We start from the raw sequence: 22578 nt of genomic DNA on the forward strand, positions 1-22578 counted from the left end.
CACTAAATTTAAAAAAATATCATAAAATATTAGATAAATAGGTTAAAAGCATAGGTACTTTTAGGGAGGTGGAGGGTACTCAAAAAAGCGCATTACAAAATGCGGGGGGGGGGGGGGAGTTAGACGAAAAAAAAGCGTACGTACATTAAGGACAACCCCTAAACACATCAACATTATTAATTTGTAATAATACTATGAAGCTAAGAAATGCAAACTCTTTTTCAGATTTTTTGTTGAGCTTTAATACTTAAAAAAAAAATTGCAATTTGCAAAAGTCTTTTTCTAAACGGAAAAAAAATTGGACAGTATTTCAGGTTTGCTAAAATTCTTAACGGTAACAAGGTATTGGTAAAATGCATAAACTTTCAACGGGTAAAGTGTGGAAATGAACTGTGGAAAATAGTATTAGGAACTATCTAAGATTCTACACTACAAATAACAATACCAACGACATACTTAGAATATATTACAATCAATACTACAGGATTTAAGTTCAGAGATCTTTTAAGGGACTCGTTATCATGTCAGCGTCTTCTAAATTATCTTGTAAGCACAACCTCACTAACGTCATTATACTATTCTTTGCACTAAATCTCTGTTCAAAATTTGTTGTTGTTACAGCATTTGCAGCAACTGTATTAAAAAGTTGTTGCAGCCAATCTGGAATATTTTCGATTAAGCTTTGAACCTGACATTAGTCATTGCATGTTACAGGATGTAAGTCTAGTTTACACTTGTTTCGATGTCATTAAGTTAAAATTGTCTTAAATAGATTTTTTTTCATGTAAAACTTGTGTAGATGAGGATGGGGGAGGGGGCAAAAAATCAACGTACCTGTAAATTTTGCAGGTACGTTAAATTTTTGTCGCTATGCTACTGCATGTCATATAGTTAGATTTAAAAACACTTGAAACTACTAATTTGATCTACAGAAAAATACATTTTCTAAAAAGTAGAAATAGTTTTTAAACAGTCTACTGAGAGCTAATTTGTTTTCACTGGTTAAAGTCTTTTTTCATTTGTGACCGGTTAAGGATTTTGATGACCAATACAAGATTTTCATAATTAACCAATATCGAATAATTCAATTTTTAATAGATTATTGGTTGATTCCATTTCAACCAACAAGTTTTCACTTTAAACGTTTATTTAAATATTTCGCTGGATCGTCGCAGCGGAGTGTACATATATTAACTGATGTAGCCATAGGCGAGCAGAATGCACATCTTCAGAGGGCTTTAGATTGGGCAGGCACACTTAAGTTAAAAGAAAATGTTTTAGCTTTCCTACTAGCCCTCAGTGTAGTTTCTTTTGTCTTCTTATTTTAAAGCGTTTTGTAGTTTTTAAAAAGTTTCAAAAAAGTGCGATCTTACTTCGTTTTCAAAGGTTTCTATCTCATGTCAATCATGTATAAATACTTTATATATACATAAATACTTTTATCATACATATTTTTAATAAACTTATAGCAATTTTATTTGTAAAATTCAACTTTGAACTAATAAGCAGAGTTGTTTATTATTGGCCTTGCCAATTATAATAATAGTAATAATAATGATAATAATAATAATAATAATAATAACAATAATAACAATAATAATAATAATAATAATAACAATGAAAATTATTATTATTATATTTATATTAATATTATTCATGATATTATTATTGGTATATATTTTATTATATTAGCTTTGTCTTATCTTATCAAGATAAGACAAAGCTTTGTCTTATCTTGACAAGATTCTTGATATTTTAATTTGTGAGCATTACCATTAGTATTTTCCTCATAAATATTCTGTATTTACTTAATATTATTTAATTTACTGTTTGTGAATAATTGTGAAAGTAAGACCTTTATTCAGAATATATATTATTGATTGACTGTATTGATATGACTGTAATGTATATCTTTGCCACATTGTGCTACAATTATTGACATTTAATAATAAAAATGAACAATAGCGTTGACAAATCAATGTTATTAAATGACATAATTATTACATTGCATGGAAAAGTAAAAATAAGAATAAAAGTAGCATCTAAAAGTTTCTCTTCCCTTGGCTACCAGTTTTTAGCAATTTATTAAATTATTTAGTAAGCCCATTATTTATTAAGCTCATAACATTATAAAATTATTTAAAGCCCATAACATTGAATTATATATTAGGCCCATAACATTTATACCGCTTGTAAAGTTTAACCTTCTATTATTTATTCTATTATTAAGTATTTTTTTCTTTTTGTTGTTATTGTTGCTAGATTTAATGTACTTATCCTTTTCAGTAGGTAAGACTTTAAGTTTACACAATGTCTCAGCATTCAGATAAAGACAGTATTAATGCCAGCACAACACATACTGGTCTTTACATATACACAACTTGGTCTTTGCATATACACATACTGGTCTTTGCATTCCCGGAAATAAATTTGTATGGAATATTGCTAACATAAGAGTATTATCAGACTTATGGAAAAATAATTACCAAGTGCTAATATCTGTAAGAAGAAACACAAATATTTACAAACAAATGGCAGCTGAATTTTCAAACACATATAATATTGTACCTCCTTTAACTGGATTTCAAAATCAATCTAAAATGAGTATTTTAAGGAAACAATTTATGTATGTACATATTCTATATTTAATGTATGATACCTTACTGAAATGCTGAAAGTATTTTACAAAGTTAACCATGTATATTAGGGGAGAGTGGTCTAATTTGGAAGTATTTTCAAATTTTTACAAATATAAAAAAAAAATACTTACGATATAATCTGTAACAATATATTTTCTCTAACTTGATGATATTAGTTACTCTAGAATTTTTTGTTAAACATTCAGACATATTTTTTCATCCTTTTTTTTAATTCTTAAAAATAACTTACACTACAGCCTAGGTACCTTTGAAGTATGTATGTTGTACCTTGAAGGTATTATTGTTTTAACAGATTAAGTACTTAACTTGCTAGAAATTTGATATGTTTACTTATAGGATAGTTAGACTATATCTCAAATGAGGCTGATGTGAATCAGCCTCATTTGAGATAATATTAATCTAGCTAGTTAGATTTATATAAATTATATATTAATTTATATTTATGTTGAATTTATGTATGGTTATAGATTTAAACTAATTTATACTTAGAAGTATTAAAAACTTGCAAAAGAAATAAAGTTGATTAAAAAAAGAGTGATAACAAATAACTACATTAAAGTTTAGTAATATTAAGTCTTTCACTTTGATTTAGCATTTGTCTACTCTACATTCAGTTAATCAAAGTTAATGCCAAATGATAGTTTTTCCAGCTATCTTGTTAAACCTCCTGTAATAGAGGGATGTGGCAACTGAAAGACCATGTCTGATTTGTCCAACTCATGCACAGTTTTATATTCTCTTTGATAGTTTATAAAAATTTTCAAAAAAAATAACAATTTGAGAAAAAATAATTACAATTTAACAAAGAAATACACACATCATATTATACTAAAGAAATTCTTAATAAACAAAAAAAATCATTATAAACTATAACAACATATTACTTAAAAAAAATACTTTCATAACAAACATCATTTATAATAGTATTTACAAAATTGTGCAAGTATATATCTTGGTAGTACCACCAAGGTACACAACATTAGCTACCTCCAAGGTACACTGCTGCCATAGTTTTTACAAAGTCGCTACTGTATGTTTATAGGGTAGAAGTTACGCAGTTTCAAAAATTTTGATAATAAGTTTTAAAATAAAGTTGATACGCTGACAGTTGTAGAGAAAAAAGAATATGCCCTAAAAAAATTCCTTTTTGGTACCGGAAACATTTTTTATTGCTACAACCAATGTGTTAAGCGAAGGTAAAACAACTTATTATGAGCTTTTAATGGTCAATACATGCAACTAAAATTTTGTTTTGAATTCATCACTTGGAGATCACAGCACAATTGATGTGCCTCCAAGGTACACACACCTCCAAGGTACAACACTCTCCCCCAATATCTTATTGCAGTTTAGTTTGTAACTGAGTGTTATATTAAAAATTACTTAAAATCTTATTCAGTATTGTAGATTTACAACTCGTTGATAATTTTTAATTATCACATTTAAAGTTATTTGATTCATATTATCTTGTGTTAATGATGTGCTTATATTTACTTATATTTATGTATATTTTTCATAGATGAGAAAAACTTCAAGTTGGTTCATCTGGAGGAGCTCCTAGTTAATTGTGGCTTTACGATATTGTTGCTAAAATAGTAGGTGGTGAAGCTTCCCTTAACATTGACCTTTTATCTCAAAGTCAAAATTTTTCTAGTCAAGATTTTTAAGATGATCAGGTAAGTTAAGTATAATTTATTGCTGTATATTTTATAGTGCTATATATTTTTTTAAATATTATATACAAATATGTTAAATATTTCTACTATTTAAGTTTAAGAAGTTCTTAATTTTGCAACATTTAGCAGACTTAGAACATAAAGATCAAAAACATATTATACTCCCTCCATTCTGAAATACTGTTCCGATTTCACATTTTTTTTTTGTTCCAAAATACTATTCTGATTTGATTTTATTGCTAATTTTGATGGGAAAAAATCGAATATCTTTAATCTAATGACTTATTTAGAAAATGAAAAATTGTTTGAAAACGTTTATCAAAGGCCGCAACATTGGGAGTACTGAGGGGGCCTTGCACCACCTCTAGATTTTTGCAAAAATATCTTCTTTTTTTTTACAAATTATGTTTTTTGCAACAGGGTTCCCACTCCTCCTTAAAAACCTTAAATATCCTTAAAAAAAAACTCCTTTTTTTTTAAAGGATATTTTAGGTTTTTAAGGAGGAATGGGGAAGCAAGATGAAGCAAATAGTTACTTCTTTGATGATTTGAAATCCTACACCTATATATATATATATATATATATCAACTTGTTTCTCCGTGCCGCGGCCTTGTTCGTCAAGGTTCGTGTTTCTTAGTTATAGAGTTGGGAGAGGCTTATAACCACAAGTAGCCTTCTCATATGTAGTGGCCTTCTTGGCCTTGGAGAGGTGAATTACTTAAAAAAAATATGTATATATATATTTATATATGTATATATATATGTATGTATATATATATATATATATATATATATATATATATATATATATATATATATATATATATATATATATATATATATATATATATATTTCTCTTTAATAATTCTCAAAACAAAAAACTTTTTAAATATTTCTATGCAATCGTGCAAACTTAATAAAATACTCAAATAAAACAATATAAGTATAATTAATAAATCCTATCATATCTGTTTATAATAAGCATTTGTTAAAAATTGTTCATAAAAAATTAAGTTTCTTAACTTATAAACAAACTCAAAAGTATTTTAATTTTATTACAAAACTCTTTTTTTTCATTAGCAAGCAATTTATTTTAGAGTAATAAAATAAAAAGAAGGAGAATAAATATGAGTTAATCTTTGTTAAGAAACATTCAATTTATTTATTGAACAAAATTTGTTTTTATTTGCGTATCTACTTAAATAAAATATACTGTTAAAAAAGTCAAAATCAAGCTTAATGAATTCATTTATCTATATAAACTTGAATATATAATTTTTTTAATTACATAATTAGTTCGCAAAGACTATCTGTTAAAAGATCATCGTCACTATTAATGTCCTCCGTATCACTTGTTTCGATTAGTTGATCGAAATCTGCTAAGTTTTTTTGAACAAATTTTTTTTTTTGCAATTGCAGTGACACATTTTCAGCGTTTTTGCGTGTACTTGGCGAGAGAGCGCTCAATTATATCACCATAGTCTTCTTCTGACCAAAGACTATGGTTTCCAAGAATTACGACACAATCAGCAAGTGCTTCGTGACTCAAAGAGAGGCATTTAACCGATAAGATATTGGTGACAGTACTAAATGTTCTTTCAACTTCTGAATTGGACCCCGATATACACATAATTAATGACATAAGGCAACATAGGTTTTGAAATATTCCATTAAGTATTTTTTTAAAATAATTTTTCACAAACTGCGCACTGGATGACAATCAAACTCAGTTTTAACAAGCCGTTTTAGTTTTTTCCATTCACTTAATGCAACATCTTTTTTTAAACCCACGTTTTTTAAATGCGCTTCAAAATGGTTGCAAATATGGTTGATTTCCTGCACTCCTGATTCTGGGTCTTCAATTATCCAATATATTGGGTCAATAACTTTCATGCTTCTATACAATATAAATTCTCTTGAATAGACCTGAAACCTGCATGATAATATCGAATATAGTTTTGAAAAAATGGTTTTTTTAATTCGACGAATTTCGTTAATTGATTCGTCATGATCAAAACTATTCATTTCTAATATTATGCTGACATACGTACGATTTTTGACCTGCTTTTGTTTATCACCAGTCTTAGCAAACGAACCTTCGACATCAGTTTTATTGGTGACAAAGTAGCGATTTAAAGCTGTCAATAAATTCGTCATCATGCCCAATACATTTAATTTTGTCTTCTATCTCCAATAGGGTTCGAGTTATAGTAGTAGGAATTTCATGAGCCAATAACTCATTAGTTTCGAATATTTTAGACGCAGGAATAACTATTTCCAAATTGTCTAGATACAAACCAACTTTGTAGAGGAAAGAATAGCACTTAAATGATTTCAATAGCCCTTTCACTTTCGCTACAGTTTTGGAATTGGTCTGTTCACTTACAAAATTTTGATAAGCCATAATAAAAGCTGGCCAAGTTTCTAACAGATTCAAAACTCCTTTCCTCCTGTGTCCAACAAACCTTGTTCCGGTAATTTTTGGTAAGTTGTAATGCGTTAAACCGAGGCATTTTGAAGCTTCTTCAACTTCTGCTTTTAATTTACCTGAATTTCTTAATAGATAGTAATTAGCAATATAAAAGTCATCAATGTTTATAAAATCAGGAATTTCTTTAAATGCATCTTTTACAGCCAATTCATTTCTATGATTAATGCAATGAATTTTAATCAACCATGGGCGGTTTTGCTGCAACTGGGAAAGCACACCTTCATGTATACCGAAGTTAACACTTGCCCCATCTGCTGTTGCACATACAACTTTGTTGGTATAATCTTCGGTACTTAATTTAAATAATGATTTATCCAATTCAAAAATACTGTTTATACCAATGGTCACAGAGTTGGAGTTGCTACCACCAAAAAGTGACATATCCAACAACTCTGTTACCACGTAAATCGGTACGCCATTATTATCAGTTCAAACTAAAACTAGTTCCTTTTCTTTTCCAGTTTTTCTTGTTTGACTTCCATTACTAAGAATGGAAAAAAAATTGTGCCTTTGGAAGTTTTCAAAGCATTTTTCCCACACAGAGTCAGCACAACATTTAATCATTTCTCTGCATGTGTGCCCATTCTTGTTGCGTTTAATAAGGCTTGCGCCAGTTATTTTTGCACACCTCACCTAAAATAGTAAAGTCAAATACATTCCAATATATAAAAAGGCTGTTGCTCGCACAATGGTATAGTATCTTTAATTTTTTTAAGTTTTGTTGTCAAATAAATTGTTATTTTATATATATTATATATTATATTTTAAATCAACCAATCAGACTCCACTACCGCGACTTTGAGAGAATGTTAAAAGAACAGTACCATTGAGGGAACAACTTCCCTATATATAAAAAAAAAATCATAGTAGAAAATTAATGAATTACAAGTAACAACATAAAACAAGTAAAATTTAAAACAAAGTATTTCAACGCAAATTGCAACTAATTAGGACTTACCAAAACAGAAAAATGTGCGTGAGGCATTGTTGGGTGGCACGCCATTTCATAGGCAATTTTTATAAGGTTACGGTAGGAATTTTGCATGTGTATTTCTTTCAGTGCAGAAGGGTTCAAACATGAGCTTGTTGACAAATTTTTGACAACAAGTCACAAAGTAAATGTTTTGAGAAAATCTACTTTGATCAGCCATTTTAAATCCTTGTTTTGAAGTGTTATATCTCTGATCAAACTAAATTTTCTCAAAACATTAATTTTGTGACTGGAGTACTTTTAGCACTAAGCCCTTCAATTTAACTTGCGATTTTAAGTTATTCAATTATCCGTTGTTTATATTGATCAAATATGCATATTTTTTAATGTTATTTATGTTTTATAATTAATTTTACATTATTAATTGTATTATTTTTAAACTTGCTTGTTTACAAATTAGTTGATAGTTCCAACTTTATTAAACAAGGTTGAAATTAACAATGAAAAAAGAAAAACATACAATTTAAATATTATATAGATAACAATAATAAGATTAATATACTAAAATTATATAAACGCAAAACTATTATAAATAAATACAAAAAATTGAACTTTTTCACTATGCACATTGAGAGATAGAACCTTATAACTCTCATCTACCGATATGCTATTTTGTCTTAAACCAATTTATATTACTTAATAAATAATAAAAAATGTGTGTTCTAAGCAATCAATTGAACAAATTTGATGTTTTGGTTATTTAATTTAACAAAGTTAACAAATTTTTACTTTTGATTTAAAAAATTTATAAGGGTATAACAAATTTTTAAAATTCTTTCAACATTACAAAAGTGAGATAGAGCCCTAATATTCTAACGTCACGATTTACAAGATTTAAAAATTATTTCAAGTCTAACAACTTTACTTGGATAAATATTTAATTTAATAAACCAAAAATATAATATTTTTTTTTGCTTTTAACTAAAATGGAATCGATTGACAATGAAACAAAAAAATTTAACTAATTTATAAACCCTTACACTGTTGGCTATTCCATCTTCATTTTTACCTTCATTTTTGCCTTCATTTTCTAATTGAATTGCATGTTGATGAGTTGCTCCTGACAAATGTCTACAAATACTATCTTTTTTAACATAATTCGTGCCATTTATAAACCGTAGAGCAGCTGCCCTCACGGCACCATTGGTTTTGGATAAGATTTTCTGTTGGTGAAGCTTACATAAACTACATATGATTTTAATGACATAAATCTTCCCTTTTTCTGTGAGTGTTTCAATTTGAAAATCATTGGCAAAGTCCCAAGACTTAAAAGTTTTCAAAGTAATTTTTTGGTTTTTCAAAATACAATCCATTATTGAACTTCAAACAAATTGGAGAGAATAAAAATATACTAGGTTTTGATATTCTAGTTTGTCTTATTTTATATAGAAAAATACGCAGTCATTAGTAAAGAATAAAGACTGTCATTAAACTAAAACATGCCTTAGTTTCAAATTAACGGAGTCGGCAACGTGCGCATCCATAATGAAACCTCCGTTGTATAAATATATTTAACGTAATATTTGTGTCATCAGCGGATGTTATAGTCTACTCGTGATGTCTTTAACTTTATAATATAACTTGATTTATGAAGGAAAAAAAGTTTATTGAATCGCACGCAGTTAAACAAATTGTCTTCTTTCAAAAATTTTGAGTAACAGGTAACTTTCTTTTCTTATGTACCGGCCCCTTCCCCCTGTATATGTTAAAGTTAAAGGTATCCATATACTTTAAACTAATAAAAAAAGCAAAGAGTAATAATTAATGAAGAATTAATTTTATGTAAATTAAAAATAAATTATTCATATACTGGCATATTTTTTTAATATCTTGAAAAAATGTCTTCATATTTTTGTTTTCAGAGATTACAGAATATAAATGTTTTTTGTAATATAGATTTGTATTGAGTTTTTTACTGTATTTTTTATTAAAATCATCTGCAAAAAATATTTAGTTAAGGATTGGCGAACTTTTTTCATTTTGTAAAATATTTAGATAAAAGGTTAGCGTAAAATTACGTTGAATATGATCGTTATCAAAAGATAAGAAATTAAATATATATATATATATATATATATATATATATATATATATATATATATATATATATATATATATATATATATATATATATATATATATATATATATATATATATATATATAGGGTGCATCACAAAACAACAATTTGAAAAAATTGATTTTGTCTGACACCTAATTGTGTTCTATATATTAAAAAAACACTGACTTTCAATTTTTTTAAAGGTTCCCAAACACCCTTGATTATTTGACCGGTCCCTAATGATTTCAAAAAATAGTTTCTTAAAAGTAGGTTATGTTGGGTCTCAAATTAAGCGATATTTTATAAAAATTTCAAAATTAATCATCATTTTCTTTTAAAAAAATTAGTTTTTTTAAAAGAAAACGACTTTCAAAAATTTGAATGTTGTTGTTTTTAATATATAGAACAAAATTACGTGTTAGACAAAATCAATTTTTTTAAATTGTTGTTTTGTGATGCACCTTAATATATATATATATATATATATATATATATATATATATATATATATATATTATATATATATATATATATATATATATATATATATATATATATATATACATATATATATATATAGATATATATATATATATATATATATATATATATATATATATATACATATATATATATATATATATATATATATATATATATATATATATATATATATATATATATATATATATATTTATATATATAGAGAGAGCCCACTTTTTCTTTTTTTTTAAAGCACCTGTTTGATTGAAACTCTTTTGAAAACTGTTTAATTTTTTCAATATTTTATTAGTGCTAATTAATAAGTAAAGTCTTTACTATTTAATTGACATGTTGTTTCCTTAAATATTACTTTATATTACTAATTATATATAATTTTAAAACATCTACTTTATAATTTTCATTTTTGTAATGTTGGTTAAAAGTTGAGCCTTGGTGCTTTATTTGATGATTTTCTTTTATAATTTTGATAATAAAAAGTTACAAAATGAGCTATAAAAAAATACAGCATGAAACTCCTAAATTACGGTTGACAATCAATGAAAAAACATGTTACGAATCTATTTTTCTTTGAAACCAAGGACTATCTCATTGTCAAAAAAACAGTTTGAAAAAAAAGTTAAATATTGCATTATTGATTTTACATTAAAGCGAACCAAGCAAAGTAGTAGCACATGTAGCCATTTGGGCCTGCATGAACTATACAGAAGTTGTATGCTATTGATTATTTGAAGATTGAATTAATTTTGATAGATAACGGGTCATGCGGAAGTTATCGGACAAATCCTAATTTCATTATTTAAGCATAATAATTAGTTTGTGGTTTTATGCGTAGGCATAAACGATCTATAAAATATAAACTTTATTATTTGAAACACAATTATTTAAAATGAGGTTAAATGCAGCTGAACGAGAATCTTTTCGAAAGCGACTAAAAATGTTTTTTGTAAATAAACCTAATATTAAAAAAAAAAAATCGTAAATTATTTTGAAAAGGAAGGATTTGCTCGAAGTACAATATATGATAACCTAAAAAGACTTGAAACTGTTCAATCGTTTTCTGATAGAAAGCACCCTGGTTGTCCGACATCCTGGACTAGAGAAAAGAAAGCCGAATTAACGAGACTTGTCAACAATCGAAAAGGGGTCAGTCAGAGAAAAATAGGTATTAAATTCGGTGAAAATCAATCGACAATTGGTCGTCAGTTAAAAAAAAATGAATATTAAATATAGAAAATGTGAAAAGACTCCAAAATACACTATAGAACAACAAATAAAGGCAAAGAAAAGAAGCAGGAAACTAGTTTGTTTTTTTTTGTTTTTTTTTAAACATCTTCGCTTCCAACAAGGCTGCAAGCAGCCACTAATTAAAGTTGGAAGTTACTGTAAGAGAAAAGATGAAGATTGTAGAGCAAGATAACGATTGACGGACGATTTAAAAGATTGCAAATTATATGAATCAGGAAAGCAAGATCAAGGAACCAACGTTAACAAAAGTTAACCAACTCTATTACACAAAATCGCTTCTAGTCATCGATGACAAAAAATACTTTTGTTTTGCAGGGGACAACATGCCTGGAAATTCTGGATACTACACAAACAACAAAAAGACATGCCCGGAAAGTGTTCTTTTTATAGGAAAAGAGAAATTTCCAAAAAAATGATTCATGTGGATAGCCATACCTGACCGTGGTATGTCCAAGCCATTGTTTCGCACTTCCAAGGCTGTAGCGATCAATTCATCAATCTATATTATTGAATGTTTAGAAAAACGCCTTCTTCCATTTATTCACAAGTATCATGGAGACTTTAACTATTTATTTTGGCCAGATTTAGCAAGTTCTCATTATTCTAAAGATTCTCTAAATTGGATGTCTATTACGTTGATAAAGAATCCAATCCCCCAAATGTGCCTCAAGCACGACCAATTGAAAATTTTTGGGGACATTTGGCACAGAAGGTTTACGAGGGAGATTGGCAAGCTTCAACAGAGCAAGTTTTGATTGATCGCATTAAACTAAAACTACAAGAAATTGATTTAAACTTTTAACAGTCGCATATGAAAGGCGTCAGAGCAAAATTTAGATCAATTGCAGATGGTGGTGTTTTTTCATATAAAAAATAATATATTTTTATTAAAAGATAAATGCTTCATTTAAAAAAAATATAATAGTAGTTTGTTTTTTTATTTATAAATAAGTTATTGACGTTTTTATTTTGTCCGATAACTTCTGCATCACCCGTTATATTGAAATTTTAGAATATTTATAATGCCTTCTTTCCTCAATCGATATATTTAAAGGAGAAAACAATAATATCAGATATCAACAATTTATCCAGTCTTGTAAATTCAATGCCAAAGAGAGTAAACCAATGATTGCAAGAGAAATGTGGTTCTACAAAATAATAAAATAGTTTTTTTGTTGTATTTTTTTTTTTTAATTGTTCTTATATATTACTAGAAATATATCCTTAACTTTTAGCTAATCTTTTTTTTAATTAACATGTTTAATTATTTTTAATTTTTTGGTTTAAAAATCATTTTTTAGTTGTTTTTTTTTTGAAATCAAAGACTTAAGTATAATATTTTTTAATCTAGTGGTGTTACATATATTTTAGGTCAAGTTTTGAAATTTGAAATTAGGCTGTCCTTGTTTTTTATTTAGTAATTTTTAGCTCATATAATACTAAATGAAATGTCATTATTTGATGATTCTCTTTGTAATTAGATGACGTTAAAGCTGGCATATCAAAATCTAATGCATTAAAAAGAGCTGCCTTTGAAAAACTAGTCTCTTAAAAAGCTTTATGTTGAAAAAAAGAAGCTTGTTAAAAAGAAAAATGAACTTTTTTAATAATGTTATATATAAATATATATATATATATATATATATATATATATATATATATATATGTATATATATATATATATATATATATATATATATGTATAATATATTATATTTATAATAGTTTATCTATTTATATTTAATATTTATTAAAAAAAGAACGATTCTGTTTTCAAAGTAATCATTTTCTCCTTAATTCTCCTTATTTTTTCTTTGAAAAAATTGGCGTTCGCGACCATATCTCCTTAAAATTGGGAAAATATATCCTTAATTCTCCTTAAAGTCCTTATTTTTAGCCTCAGTTTTAATAGTGGTAACCCTGTGCGATTCTTTATTTATTAGTTTAGGTTTTTTTGGAGCAGCATATAATCACAATTGCGTAGTTATATACCACAATAACCCAAATCTAGGATATCTATCTTATTTTTGTATATCTATTTGTCTTCACATGCTTATATATAAAAAGATAATAAAAAATCCAAAATCCAAATTATTTATTGGTGTAAACTAAGTGTTCTTAGAACACTTAGTTTGACAAAAGGAGGTAATGGTTTCTTGTCTAAGATTTCTTGTCCTCAATGCTAAAGGTGACTGATTGTTTTAGTGCACACATTGAATTTGACAAATTTGAAAAAATGACATCAAGTCAAGTCTCTTAAAGTCAAGAGATGAATTTTAATTGAAATATGATTTATAATCATTTCTTATATGTGGAATTTTTTTTTTAATGTGTATTTTTTAATTACAGATTGCCACAATGAAGGATGGCAAGGAGTCTATTGGTATTTTAAATATTGAAGCTTTGAAAGATACAAGTGATGTGCAATCTATTGTCACTATTCCTGATGAGGAACCAACTCTTCATCCGGCTGCAATAAACAAAGGAACTCTGATGATGAAAAAACTTTAAATAAAATAGCAAAAACTGAACCGGTAAGAACAAATAAAGCAAAATTTTCTTCAGAATATTTAAAAATAGCAAATAAAAATCTAGATGTTCAAATCCGTTAACAAGAGCTACGAATCAGAGAGGTTGCTGCTTAAGCACGTATGTGCGATGCAATCGATAATACATCTCAAGTCCAAGTAGATGTGTCTAAAGTCCAAGTAGAATATTATAAATTCTTAATGATAAAATAAGATGTTCTATTCAAGATATCTCTTTAATAATTAATTATGTTAAAGTCAAAAGGTCAATATCTTTTTCAACAGTTTACCTTGTTTACATATCTATGCAGTATATATATATATATATATATATATATATATATATATATATATATATATATATATATATATATATATATATATATTCGCGGAACCATTGGGCTAGCTAACACCCTGTGTATATATATATATACATATATATACATATATATATATACATATATATATATATATATAATCTTTGAAAGTCATTTTCTTGTTATACGTTAAAATATGGTTAGAATTCAATTTAAATATATATATATTTTTGATAATATATAATTATTTCGATATTTCGCTGATCTATCGTGATCAGCGTCATCAGGTATAATAAATAAAATAGTTACAAAGAAATCGTTATAATAAAAACAAACCGTTAAAATGATAACACTAAAAAGCCAAAACATAATACAAATAATTTTTCCTCAAATAACTGATGTCAACAGATTTTATTAAAAAATGGCCCCCAGGTTTTAGTTGTCACGTTATCACTGCCATCCCGATTGAGAACCACATCACCATTTCTTAACTCCTGTCGAACCCTAGCTTTGCTTATTTCGAGTGACTCTCTGATTTTCCGAGTTCGATATTCTGGGGCTACAGATAATGTTTTGGGGTGCAACCAATCAAACTTACCATGGCATGTTTTGGAATGTTCAGTTGCACCCGAACTGGACCATTTTTCTTTTAAGCTGTTTTTCTGGTGTTCAATACATCTCGATATCACTTTCTTTTTAGTTTCACCAATGTATATCGAACCGCATGAACATTTTAGCTGGTATACGCCAGGGTTTGTATTTAGTGGTAGTTTAGTTTTATTGTTGCAAAAAATATTTCTTAAATTGGGAGTTGATGTGAAAATAACCTTTATGTTTTGTTTTCGAAATTCTTTACAAAGTTTTGGACCAACAATTGGTATCCAAGGTAGTTTTATAAAGGGTTGGGTATCTAATGGTTGACATGTGGTGTTTTTTGAACCGTTTTTTAAATAGTCTATAGTAATATTATTTAGAATGTTCTTGTCGTGGCCATTTTCAACAAATATGTCTATTAGAAAATCAATTTCTTTTTTAAGGTGTTTTTGAGAGCAAATTCTTTTTGCACGACATAAAAATCCTTTGAAAATGCCAATAATAATGTTAGGATTAATGTTCGAGTTAGGTTTAAGTTGAACATTTGTAATAGCCTCCTTTCGATGTATTTGAAATTCATAAGCTCCAGAGCCTGTGTTTGTAATATTAATATCTAGGAAATTGAGTTGTTTGAGGTTGTTTTCAAGTTCCACTGTGTATTTTATGGCAGGATGTTGTTCATTAAGGATGTTCAGGAACATTTGTCGTTGTTTTATTGAAGCGAAGCGAGCGTGACAATCATCTACATATCTCTTGTAAATTTTTGGTTCAGATGTATAAACTATTGCTATGTTAAGGGTCTTTCTTTCTATATTTTGTAAAAACGCTTCCGCCATAGCAACCATTAAAGATAAACCTATTGGACCTGAATTAGGTATTACTCGGATGTTGTCTTCATATAAAAAATAGCATATGCTTAATGAAAGTTCAATTAATTGGTGAATGTCTGCAAGAGTAAGTTTAGTTCGAGTTTTTAAGCCATCAATGTCAGCGTTCAATATATCAATAATAACCGGAATTGCTTCGTCAATTGGTATGGATGGATATAAATTGACTACATCAAATGAAACTTGAACTTCGTTAGGATCTATTATTATCTATTATTATTAAATCCAAATAACATAAACTTAAATTCATCACTAAAAAGGACTTTCAATCACTGTTTTCTTGCCCAAATCAAATGTTCATTAGCAAATCTTAAGCGTGCTTTTCGATTCTTTATATAAATAAAAAGTTTCTTTGTAGGATGCCTTCCAAGTAGATTTGCAGACCTCAAAAGATGTTTGATTGTGTCAACACCACATTTTTCATTATAGAGTTCTTTAATTTCAGCATTTACCAAGACAGCATTTTGCGTGGAACATTTTTCAGGGCTCGAGGATGGATATTTCAGCTGGATAATGACTCAAAAGACTCTTCAACCCTTATAAAAGACTTTTTCAAAAACAAAAAAATTCAATTAATGGAATTGACATAGCAAAGTCCTGACCTCAATTCTATTGAACATCTATGGAAACACATAGATTGACGAATTTAAGGTTGAAAATCAGCAAGTAAATTCGATTTATTGAATATTCTGAAACAAGAATGGCAAAAAATCAAAAATATTGTGATTATGAAGCTGGTGGACTCAATTCCTTGTCACTGTCAAGCAGTAATTAATGCTAAGGGCTTCCCGACAAAGTGCTAAAGCAATTTACTTTAAAATAAAGTATTTTCAATTTAAAAAATGTTTAAAAAAAAATCTAATTCAAGTTTTTTTTTCTGTCTGCATACTTTTGCAGGCGGAAATTTTAATTAAATGAACTTTTAAGAATAGATTGCTAAGATTTAGTAAAAGTTCATTTGTTTTTAGATTTGTTATCAATTTTTTGGCATTTCAGCAAAAGTTTGGAAGAAATTGGACTTTTCATTCAAAAGTTATCTCAAGTTATGCTCTTGTCCGGTTACTTTTGCACGCTACTGTGTGTGTGTGTGTATATATATATATATATATATATATATATATATATATATATATATATATATATATATATATATATATATATATATATATATATATATATATATATATATATATATATATAAATATGTATATATATAAAATAAGGATTTTCAATGTTTTTACTAAAGGGATGGTTAGTAAAATATTGTACATGCTTGTAGATGAAACTCTATTTATATATGTTCTTTACATTACCATATTACTATTATCAAATAAATTTTTACTTTGTAATTTCAAGCATTTAAATGCATCTCTGGTGATATTTTTTAAATTTGTCATGTTATTTTAACAAAGTGTATTTTATATGGTAGAATTCTTTTTTTTGTGTGTGTCTCTCTGCTATATGTAATTAGTATTTTTAATCAAAAAAATGTTTTCTTTGCGGTATGATACAAGCTTGTAGATGAATTATAGTTTTTATGAATTATATGTTTTTTTATTATGCCAGTGTAATTTGTTTTTTATCTGCACAAATTGCACTACATGTTTTATTTTAGTTAAGCGATCATGCTGTATTAATTCTAACAAAATGATTTTTTAACAATATGTTCTGATTTCCCTTGAATTGTTATATAATAAATATTATATTTATGTAAGGTATTTATATAGTTTTAATAACTTTTTAGGGAGATATCTGTGAAGGAAAAAACTATTGGAAAAACATGGAAAGCGTTTTGGCCGTACTTCAATCAAGAAGTAGAACATTAATAGATGATGAATCAATCACCTACCCATTTTCATATTTAATTTAGCTTCCTTTAAGTTAAATCAACAAAGGGGATCTAATTGAAAGAAAAGTTTGAGTTAAGCTAAAAAGTTCTCAATGGTTTAATGATATTCTTAATCAAATAGAGGAATGTGATTTTAAAGAACATTTCCGAGTAAATCGAAGCACATTTAATTTCCTAGTTAATGAATTGCATCCACATTTAGGCAAAACTACCACAACTATGCGAGAACCTATTTCAGTAGTAAAACGTGTTGCATTGCATTACATTATCTAGCTTCATGTGAAAAGTATTGTGTTGTGTCTACTTTTTTTGGAATAGGAAAGTCAACAGCAAATTTAATTGTTCATGAATTTATTAATGCTGTTTATGGCATTTTGCTCCCTAATTATGTTAAATTTCCATTGTCAGAAGAAAATTTGAATAAATGTAGTAGAGATTTCGAAGCTGTTCTTTGTTTTCCCCAATGCATTGGAGCTGTTAATGGATGTCAGATCCCAATTTCAGCCCCTAAAGATCAAGCAATTTCTTACTATAATTATAAAGGGTGGTATCCCACTGTACTTTTTGCCATTGTAGACTTGTTACAAAGGTAACAACCTTAGGTACTCAAGCGTGTAACTATCACAAAGATAACAACCATACTCACTCAAGCGTGCACAATAAGAAGATATAAACAAACAATTCACTCAACAAAACGCCAAGAAACGATGGTTACCAAACAACTTGTTTATAAACTGGGATGCGTCTAGCGTCCTAGAAATATATAAAACAGTAGAATTGGAGTAGGGTAAAAATATATGAAATCATCCAGACCATGACACCCTTACGTCTCAGAATTTGTTTATTTTTACACCACTTGCAGTCCATATCAAAAAAATAATAACTGCGAAAATTTTAGTTAAAAATACCAATGGGTTCCAGAGATATCGTCACTTGAAATCATGCTGACTCAGCGTTTTAGTGATTTTCTGAAGTGACTACAAAGCAACTTTTACATACAGTATCTTCATAATGGCTTGGGGAAATTTCCTAAAATTTGGTACTCTAATAGATTTTAACTTAAGAAATCCGAAAATAGCACTCTTAAGACTCGATTATCTCAAGAAATGCCTCATTTATCCAATTTTGTTCAAAATTATTGACTTGTAAATTAGTGATTTTTGGAGGTAAAATGAAGACTGTGGCCCAAAAACAACAGAATTGATATGGAAATTAAAAGAAAACAATTTATTATTTATAAAATGTTTGATAATTTCAGTTATTTTAACCACGTAAAACTAAGTTTGTTTTTTTAGGTAATATAAAGATTTCCATAGACATGGCAAACTATTTGCAAAAAAATAATGTTTATGTAACCCCAGGTTGGAAATTCTGCAGTAAATGTTACAAAAAAGCAATAGAAACTAATGAAGATTTAAATTCACAGGAGGAATGGGAATCCAAAAGTGAGAAAAAAATTAAGTTAGATACCACTATAGAATTGCTTGGAATTTCACCAGTCAAACTAAAAAGTCTTTCAAAACACAGCAAATTGCCTGTAGCAAAACAAAAGTTTGAGAACACTATTGACAGAGTTGCAAAAACGGTCTCATTAGCATATAATATTAAAGAAACTTTTTTAACAACAGAAATAAAAAGCCCCATTTTAAACAACAACATTAACAATGACCATGATCTAGACATTTTAATGTATGAAATAAAAAATAAAATTTCAGAGACTGACTCTTATTGCCATAAGGTGCAAATGTTAACACTCGCACCAAAGTCATGGACACGTAAAAAGATATCAAGCTACTTTGAAGTGTCTGAGTATCTTGTTCGAACAGCAAGGAAAGTTAAAAATGAGAATGGAATTCTATCATTACCCGGAAAAAAAGCTGGAAACCCACTTTCACCAGAAACAGTTAATTTAGTGATTAACTTTTATCAAAGTGATGAATTTTCAAGAATGATGCCAGGAAAAAAAGATTATGTAAGTATTAAGAAAAACCAACATGTTCAAAAAAGATTATTGCTACTCAATCTTAATGAATTACATGTTGCATTTAAAAAAGACTACCCTAACTCCAAAGTCAGTTTGTCAAAATTTTGTACTCTTAAACCTAAATGGTGTATTACAACTAATGCGTCAGGTACCCACAATGTATGTGTTTGCATACATCACCAAAATACAAAATTTCTCATTGATGCCATTAGGTGGAATAAAAGTTATAAAGATTTCATGGCATTGATTGTTTGCTCTCTTGAAAATGCAGAATGTATGTTGCATCGATGTAACCAATGCCCTGGTATTGAAGTGTTAAAAAGTTTTTTAGTGCAGGAGTTTATGGACCATGAGCATGAAGAAGTTGTAGTATTTAAGCAATGGCAGAGTACCGATCGTACAACACTACTTTCACAGTCATTGCCACTAGATGAATTTAATGATTTATTATGTGACAGCATTGACAACCTTACCACTCATTCATATATTGCAAAAACACAAAGTAGATACTTAAAAAACTGTAAAGAAAATCTTGACCAAAACAAATGCTTAATTTAAGGAGATTTTGCTGAAAACTATCAATATGTTGTTCAGGATGAGGTTCAAAGTTATCACTGGAGCAAAAGTCAATGCTCACCTTATACAATTGTACTTTATTTTATAGAGAACAAACTTCTCAAACATAAATCTTTTTGTTACCTTTCAGAAGATGTTGATCATGACGCAGGATTTATTTACAAGACTCAGGAAGATATAACTAGATATATCAAAGAAAATCTACCTGATGTATCAAGTGTGAAATACTTTTCCGATGGTTGTGCAGCACAATTTAAAAATTTTAAAAATTTTATCAATCTTTGTCATCACAGTAAAGACTTTGATTTAAATGCTGAATGGGTATTTTTTGCTACCAGTCATGGTAAATCCCCCTGTGATGGTATTGGTGGGACTTTTAAAAGAGTAGTATGTCAAGAAAGTCTAAAACAAATAACTACTGGGCAGATTTTAGATGTTAATTTAATGTACTCCTTTTGTAAAGCCAAGATAAATGGAATTTATTTTAAGTTATTTTCAAAAGAAGAAATTGATCAAACACGAGCACAATTAGAAAAAAGATATTTAGGTGGAAAAACAGTTCCTGGCACAAGGATGTATCATCATTTTATTCCAATTGCTCTAAACACTAAAAGTTATAAAAAAATAAGTACTGATGCATGCACTGAAATATTTGATAACATTCCAAAAAGCAAAAATTATGTAGATATTTTATTAAATATTAAAAAAATGGATTATATTGCATGTTTTTATGATGGATTTTGGTGGGTAGGGATTGCTGAAGATGTAAGTGAGCTTGATATAAAAGTCAGATTCATGCATCCACATGGACCAAGTAAAAACTTCTTTTGGCCAATGAGAACTGATGAGTGTTGGGTGCTCAATTCTGAAGTTATATGCCTAATTTCTACATCGCGAACAATATCAGGTCGTACATACAACATATCTGATTTAGATTTGAAGAATATAAACTGTTGGTTACAAAAAAAAATTAATTATGTTTAAAATAATTTTGTTTTTATTTTATTTACCTATTTTGCATTTAAAATGTCTTTTATTTTTTTCAAATTCTTGAATTGTAGGCTGAGAAGGAGGGGTGGGGGTTTAAATAAATCACAAATCACTCCCATCTTATTATGTCAATGACTATATTAGTCTAAAACTACATAAAGATATTGATTGTCAAAATGTTTTAAAAACGTTTTAATATCTTTGGTTTTATAATTTATGACTTAAAATCGTAAAAAGATCTTTGAAATAAGAGGTAAGTATTTATCGATTTGAAGTAACGCAAATAAACTGTTTCTCAAACTTAAACTGAAAAAATATGTTTTTAAAATGTATTTTAACAATCAACTATTATTTATTCATTTTATGTAAAAAAAAAAAAAAATCTAGGGAGATGGGGGGCGGCGTGGGGGCCTCCCGTGGGAGGGTAGGGCGTCTTCCTTGGCCCATGACTATAAATATCCTAAACTAGTCAATAAATAACACTATTTGATGTTTTATTCAAATAAATGTTTTTAAAAATATTTTAATTGCTTTTGTTACAAAATTTAAATTTTTCTAAAAAGACACCATTTTTAAATGCAAATTTTGATCATGTATTAGAGAGACAATTGATGAATCTAATTTTTTTCAGTAGACCTAAGATGAAATAATGATATACAATTAAACTTTTTACTCGGGATTTTGGGCCACAGTCTTTATTTTACCTCCAAAAATCACTAATTTACAAGTCAATAATTTTGAACAAAATTGGACAAATGAGGCATTTTTTGAGATAATCGAGTCTTGAGGGTGCTTTTTTTGGATTCCTCAAGTTAAAATCTATTAGAGTACCAAATTTTAGGAAACTTCCCCAAGCCATTATGAAGATACTGTATGTCAAAGTTGCTTTGTAGTCGCTTCAGAAAATCACTAAAATGCCGAGTCAGCATTATTTCAAGTGACGATATCTCTGGAACCTATTGGTATTTTTAACTAAAATTTTCGCAGTTATTATTTTTTTGATATGGACTGCAAGTGGTGTAAAAATAAACAAATTCTGAGACGTAAGGGTGTCGAAAATTATTTTTTTTGGATGATTTCATATATTTTTACCCAGTAGGCAGTCAGTTAAGTTGAAGAGAGAGAGGAAGTTGTATAGTGGTGCTCGAGGAACGACCATATTGTAATGGTTTATTATATGTATATGTTATAGTAATATTATATTCAGGAAGCAATATCGAGTT

At 27.9% G+C, this 22578-nt stretch overlaps 2 protein-coding genes across 2 annotated transcripts; one reads left to right on the forward strand and one right to left on the reverse strand.

The window, feature by feature from the left end:
• The first annotated feature begins 212 nt into the window (after window positions 1-212).
• LOC136081912 (uncharacterized) lies at window positions 213-21719 on the forward strand. The gene is made up of 6 exons (XM_065800307.1): window positions 213-717; window positions 2287-2626; window positions 4180-4336; window positions 13980-14164; window positions 16925-17041; window positions 17701-21719. Exon 6 carries the CDS (start codon window positions 19124-19126, stop codon window positions 20345-20347), a length of 1224 nt encoding a protein of 407 aa, XP_065656379.1. The 5' UTR covers window positions 213-717; window positions 2287-2626; window positions 4180-4336; window positions 13980-14164; window positions 16925-17041; window positions 17701-19123; the 3' UTR covers window positions 20348-21719.
• On the reverse strand, window positions 14877-16576 carry LOC136081440 (uncharacterized). The gene is made up of 3 exons (XM_065798754.1): window positions 16559-16576; window positions 16241-16462; window positions 14877-16166 (listed from the first exon to the last, which is right to left on the reverse strand). The coding sequence occupies exons 1-3, from the start codon at window positions 16574-16576 to the stop codon at window positions 14877-14879; spliced, it is 1530 nt and encodes a 509-aa protein (XP_065654826.1).
• Window positions 21720-22578: the final 859 nt, after the last annotated feature.

This window comes from Hydra vulgaris, chromosome 06, assembly GCF_038396675.1.
Source record: "Hydra vulgaris chromosome 06, alternate assembly HydraT2T_AEP".
Classification (NCBI taxonomy): domain Eukaryota; kingdom Metazoa; phylum Cnidaria; class Hydrozoa; order Anthoathecata; family Hydridae; genus Hydra; species Hydra vulgaris.